The sequence below is a fragment of the Trichosurus vulpecula genome, chromosome 5 (assembly GCF_011100635.1).
Source record: "Trichosurus vulpecula isolate mTriVul1 chromosome 5, mTriVul1.pri, whole genome shotgun sequence".
Lineage (NCBI taxonomy): Eukaryota > Metazoa > Chordata > Mammalia > Diprotodontia > Phalangeridae > Trichosurus > Trichosurus vulpecula.
Window position 1 is genome coordinate 252080334 of NC_050577.1, and position 7056 is coordinate 252087389.

General features: G+C 38.4%; 1 protein-coding gene across 1 annotated transcript; it reads right to left on the minus strand.

Moving 5' to 3' along the window:
* Positions 1-5747: 5747 nt before the first annotated feature.
* LOC118851470 (sulfotransferase 1A1-like) lies at positions 5748-6685 on the minus strand. Its single transcript, XM_036760928.1, is given in 1 exon segment — positions 5748-6685. A coding segment is annotated over 1 exon segment (888 nt). The 5' UTR covers positions 6636-6685.
* Positions 6686-7056: the final 371 nt, after the last annotated feature.

Here is a 7056-nt window from a genome sequence, read left to right on the forward strand (position 1 = left end):
ACATTGTCTTCCATTTTTTCATTCCTTTGGTTCTGTTTTATAATATCCTGATTTCTCATAAAGTCACTAGCTTCCACTTGCTCCAATCTAATTTTTAAAGTAGTATTTTCTTCAGTGGTCTTTTGGACCTCCTTTTCCATTTGGCTAATTCTGCCTTTCAAGGCATTCTTCTCCTCATTGGCTTTTTGGAGTTCTTTTGCCATTTGAGTTAATCTATTTTTTAAGGTGTTGTTTTCTTCAGTGTATTTTTCAGTATTTTTTTGGGTCTCCTTTAGCAAGTCATTGACTTGTTTTTCATGGTTTTCTCGCATCCTTCTCATTTCTCTTCCCAATTTTTCCTCTGCTTCTCTAACTTGCTTTTCCAAATCCTTTTTGAGCTCTTCCATGGCCTGGGGCCAGTTCATGTTTTTCTTGGAGGCTTTTGTTGTAGGCTCTATGACTTTGTTGTCTTCTTTAGGCTGTATGTTTTGGTCTTCTTTGTCACCAAAGAAAGAATCCAAAGTCTGAGACTGAATCTGGGTGTGTTTTCGCTGCCTGGCCATATTCCCAACCAACTAACTTGACCCTTGAGTTTTTCAGTGGGGTATGACTGCTTGTAGACTAACGAGTTCTATGTTCCACGTTCGGGCAGGGAGGTGCCAGCTCTGTCACACCAGCACTACTCCTTCCCCAAGAAACCCCAGCCCGGGCTGGGCTTAGATCTTCAACAGGCTGTGCACTCCTGCTCTGATCTGCCACTTAATTCCTCCCACCAGGTGGGCCTGGGGCCAGAAGCAGCAGCAACTGTAGCTGCCCCACCTCCGCTGCCCCCGGGCCTGGAACTCCTTCCGCTCCCGCTCCCGCAGCTTTTCCCACTAACCTTCTCTGCAGTCTTTGGTGTTTGTGGGTTGAGGGGGTCTGGTAACTGCCGCAGCTCACATATTCAGGGCGCTAGGGGCCCCATCCACCCAACTCCAAGTTTGGTTGTTCCATGCCTCTCAGGCTGAGCTCTGCTCCACTCCGTTCCCAGCTCCCAGCTCCCAGCTCCGTGTGGGATAGACCTTACCCAGAGACCATCCAGGCTGTCCTGGGCTGGAGCCCTGCTTCCCTCTACTGTTCTGTGGGTTCTACCATTCTAGAATTGGTTCAGAGCCATTTTTTATAGGTTTTTGGAGGGACTCGGTATGGAGTTCACTCTAGTCCCTGCTTACCAGCTGCCATCTTGGCTCCGCCCCCCCGTAAATATTTTTAACATTAATTTTTTTAAATTTTGGGTTCTCTCCCTCCATTTTGGCCCTCTCCCAACCCTTGAGTAGGCAAGCAATATGACATCTATTACACATGTGAAGTCACGCAAAACATATTTCCATATTAGCCATGTTACAAAAGAAAATACACATATAAAACAAGAAAAATAAACAAAGTAGGGTATAAATATGTTTCAATCTGTACTCAGTTCTCTCTCTAGAGGTGGATGGCATTTTTCATCATGGGCCCTTTAGAATCGTCTTGAATCAGTGTCTTGATCAGAATAGCTAAGTCTTTCACAGTTGGTCATAATATTGCTATTACTATGTACAATGGTCTGCTTCTGCTTACTTCACTTTGCACTAGTTCGTGTAAGTCTTTGCAGGTTTTCCTAAAACCACCCAGCTAGTCATTTCTTATAGCACAATAGTATTCCATCACAATCATATGCCACATCCTGGATCCTTCTTCAACGGTCAATGTGAAAGCAATGACTAAGGGAAAAATCACACTGCTTGGAATGCTTGAAAGAAGGAGCTAGGAAAAAAAAATGGCCCAACCAACAGGAGGGTAACCTACTCCAAGAGAGTGGTTAGCTTCCTTGGCAAACCAAACAATTCTAGCCTCCCAGCGCATATATATCAGCTGATTTGAAGTGAAAAAAGAAATAACATAAATACAGATAAGAAAAGTCAGATAATTTGAGGTAGTTAAGAGAAATAATAGTTCTAGGGATTAGGGAAAGTTTCATGAATGTGGTGACATCAGAGCTAAACTTTGAAGGAAGACAAGGACACAGAGTATTGGAGTTCAGGAGGGGGTTCATTCCAGGAGTGGGGAACAGCTTGAGTGAGTTCACAAAGACAGGAGCTAGAAGATCAAGTTTAGGAAATATAGATAATAACACCTTTCTATTGTGACAGAGTAAAAGATGTAATATAAATTATAATTAATATATAAGTTACATATAAAATATATAAAACACATACTTATAAATATATATTATATCATATTAATATGATATAATACAGAAACATTATGATAAAATAGAATACATGACATAAAAATATATTAATATAAAATATAACAAAATAGAAATAATATTTAATATAAAATCACATATACATAACACAGAAAACACATACTATATAAATATGTTATATAATGTTAATATGATACAATACAGAAACATTAATATGAAAAAATATATGTCACATAGAAAATATATTAATATAATAAAATATAAATAATGTTTCTTATAAAATGCACAATATAGATATGCTATATGAACATATTTTATATTATGTCATATTAACATGATATAGTATAGAAGCATATTAATATGAAAAATATAGAAAATATATTAATATAATATATAATAAAATATAAATAGTATTTAATATAAAATTATATATAAAATACATAATATAGAAGATATATGCTATATGAAATTATTATATATTATGTCATATTAATGTGATATAGTATATCAATATGATAAAATATAGAAAATATATTAATATAAAATAAAATATAAATAATATTTATGGAAAGATGAATTGAAGCTTGATTGTAGAGGAGTTCCTCATCCCTGGTTGAAAAGTTTCTTCTCTATCCTAGCACTAATGGGAACCGGTGAAATCTTTTGAGCAGGGGAGTCACGTGCATGTCAGGATGGCTATTTTAGCAGTTAGGTACAGCATGAATTTCAGAGGGTAAAGATTGAAAGTGAAGAACTAAAATGATTTTATTTCAGTTATCTGGAGCGAAATGGGAACTTTGAATCCCAAATGACACCTACTTAACCCTATGATTTTTATGTATGTCCACCCATTTTTCCCAGGGCCCATGACACTGGAATGGAAATGAAAGAGGAATAGAGAAAAAAATGACTCTCTCTGCTGCCTATCTTCACAATTGGTAGGAAGGCATGTTCCCCCCTCCTCCTACCTCCAACCCACCCCTTGCCCCACCCCTTCTTGTTTTGTGATCCTCTGCTAGGATGTGCAATGGGACACAACCGTGCCTATGTGACCACAACCTTAGTGGAATTGTCTCTGTGTGTTGTTCTCCCCCACCCTGGTTGAGTTGTCTACCGCACTGATACAGCTCCCTGCCCCCACAACAACAGCGATTACTTTTGCCACAGGGAAAAAATTCTTCTGAGTTATGACTCTGCTACCTGCTTACTCCTAGTAGACATTTTAAATTACTAACCTCTCATGACGAAGACAAAAGATATAAAATCCTAAGAGTAGAATCCCATCTTATACAAATATTATGCAAATTGTTTTCTTTTTGATGCATGCTTCCCGTTTTCATCTCTTGTTCTTAGAATGAAGATATAATTATTCAGTCTTGCTTATAGCCTCAAAAGTGGCATCCCTTAGGGAGCTTGGTAAGGGCACAGACTCTTATTTTTTTCCTTAATATCTATATATTTTCTTCCCCACAATGCCTAACCAGTACCTTGAACATAGTAGGTTCTCAATAGTGTTTGTTGATTACTTTATTTAAACCATATATTTGAGCGATCATCTGAAAGATATAGACCTAATCAGGGAAGTAATGCTGATGTGAATCACAATTGTGAATGAAGTGATCAGAACCAGGAGAACAATTTACACAATAACAACAATATTATAGAAATGAACCATTTCAAAAGTCTTAAGAACTCTGATAACCAGAATGACCAACCATGATTATATATATATATATATATATATATATATATGTATATATATATATGTATATATATGTATATATATATATGGACCAACAATGAAGAATGCTGCCCTCCTCTTGACAGATGAGTGATGGACTATGCAGAATAAGGCACACATTTGGATGAAGCCACTGTGGGAATTGGTTTTGCGTATTTGATACACCAGTTTTTCTTTTCTTTGTTTTCTCCCAGTATAGGAAAGATAGAAGAGAATAAAAATAAATTTGAATTAATTGAAAAAAATCATTTTTAACTATCTCTTTAGGAAGCTACAGGTGACAACTAGGTCACTAGGCCTAGAGGTCAGGGAGATTAACTAGCAGTGTGCCCATGGAAAGACAAAGAGGTATTTATTAAGGTCCTATGTTTGTCAATTCCACAGTCAAACACCATTTAAAACAGTAAAAATAAACATGTCAATAGTACTTGATATCAGAAGGAAAATGGCAGAAACATTAATGGAAGGGTGTTAAACTATTGTATTTATTTTTCTATTATTTTCTCATATTTATTTTATAACATGCCATTTGTCCTTGTTTTAAATCTTAAAATCAGAGTGTTAAAAAAAAGAAATTTTCACTTTCTATTGTAAAAAGTGATCAATATATTAGGGATCATAGATTTTGTTATTATTCAGTAATTTTTAGTCATGTCCAACTCTTTGTGACCCTATTTGGGGTTTTCTTGGCAAAGACACTGGAGTGGTTTGCCATTTCCTTCTCCACCTCATTTTACAGATGAGGAAAGTGAGGCAAACAGGGTTAAATGACTTGCCCAGGGTCTCACAGCTAGTAACTGTCTGCAGTCAGATTTGAACTCAGGAAGATGAGTCTTCTTGACTCCAGGCCTAGCGCTTTATGCACTGTGTCACCTAGCTGCCAAAGATTATGGTACTGAAAATTTTTTTTTAAAATGTACTTATTTTAAATGTGACTAGAAAATTGAATTTGAGCAGCAGAAAGATCCATCAACAGTGTAGCGTAATGAAGAGAGCATGGGATTCTGAATCAAGACCTGCATTCAAACCCAGGCGCTGCCATTTGCTGACATTGCTTCTTTAGGGAAGTCTCTTTACCTCTCTTAATCTCAGTTTCCTCATCTGTAAAATGGGGACATGTGTGAGTTGAAAAATGTAAAAATGTTTTGTCAAGTACTAGGCAAATGAAAGCAATTATTAGTTTAACCTTCTCCTTATGCAGAGATTCCTGCTGTAACACCCTTGAACAAAGGGTTGGTTGTCCATCAAGAAACAATGAATAGGGTATTGCCTCTGGAGTTGGAGGTTTTGTTGTTGCTTAGTCTTTTTTGATCATGTCTGACTCTTCGTGGCCCCATTTGGGGGTGTTCTTGGCAGAGATACTGGAGTAGTTTGCCATTTTCTTCTCCAGTTCATTTTGCAGATGAGGAAACTGAAGCAAATGGGGTTAAGTGACTTGCCCAGGTCACACAGCCAGTAAGTATTTGAGAAGACCTGGCTCAACTCCAATCTCTGATTCTTACTACTTGTGACTTAAGTCTCTTACCTTCTTTGGGCCTCAGTTTCCTCATATGTAAAATGAAAGGATTGACCTAGATGTTTTTTTTTAGGGTGTAAATCATTTTATTTTTTAGACTGAGACAATGTTTACAAGAGCTAAGCAAAATAAACTCTTTATAACACTAAGAGCGAGTTAGACTTTTTTCATACTAGAATGCAGGGGAGCTAATTTTGCACGCTGAAAAAGATTATTGTAAGACTAGAATAATTGGGGGCCGATGCAGAAGTAAGGATCGATGCCTCTCTTGCTGTTGCCATTCAGAGCTCCATATCAAAGTGAAGGTTGGAGCCAGCCATCTTCTTTTCATAGTCAGCATCAAACCTCTCATTCTGGGCTACAGTGAAAGTGTTCTTCCAGTCTCCAGTAGTACCCTTCCTCATGAAGGGAGAGATCGAGTGGTCCATGATGCCATTGGGGACGGTGGTATAGTTGGCCACGGGGTTCTCCTTCATCTTCTTGAAAGATGTCTGTTGGACATTTCAATCTAGGATATCCTCTGGCAATGATTGTCCCACAAATTCTGTGATCTTCTGAATTTCCCTCTTGGGATCCTTCTTCATGTCTTCATAGAAGAGGTAGAGAACTGGATGCCGCTTACTCAACTCCTGCCATTCCAGTACATGCTGGTACCAGGAACCATAGGCTACTTTCCCAGTCATAAATGTCTCCAGGAACTCTTCCCGGGTCCCAGGATCAGGGTGTACCTTTGCCATCTTATAGAAGTTGAAATAGGAGACTGCCACATCCTTGGCATTTCTTGCCACATAGATGATCTTGATTTTCCAATCCAGCAAAGCCTGGGGGAGCAATGACAGAGGCAGGTGGGTCTTGAGTATTTGAGGTGCAGGTATTTCCTGTAGAGTCTCCATGCCAGAGCGGGATCCTAGGGCCCTGAACTCAAGAAATGGCACTCGGTCATAGATTGGGGCCCGCTGACATTTCTCCTGGTCACCCCCATGGTAGATTATATCTAGAATCTCGCTTACCCAAGTTGTTCCAGACTTGGGGTAGATGCTGATGAGAACATCATCAGGCCAGACCTGAAAATTCTTCAGCAGTTTAATGCTTTCAGCAAAGTACTTGATGAGCGGAATGCCCTTCACAGACACCAGAGGCGGCTGGGAGCCATCTTCTATCCGCTCCATCCTGAGTTTTCCAGGATCTGGGGATGTGCTGGTAAGGAAATCAGTGTCTTTGGAGAGAAGCAAAAAGGAGCTTTTTAACACTTAGAGCTGCCCAAAATGGAATGAGTTGCTTCCAGAAGCTGCGAATTCCCAGGTAACGAATCTCTTCAGGAGAATGCCGGATAGTGATTATTGAAGGTGGTTTGGATAGGTTTGATTAAAGTGACCTCTGAAATCCCTCCCAACTCTGTGATTCTGTAAATAAATAAATGTGATTCTGTAAATAAAAATTCCGTATGGGGGATTAAAACAGTTCACAAAACCACATGTATATACAAAAATTATATGAGTGAAGAGGTACCATAAAAACCATGGCACTATATTAAAGAAAAACATCTTATTTTATAACTGCAAGCTCTTCCTTTTATGTACTAATAATTTT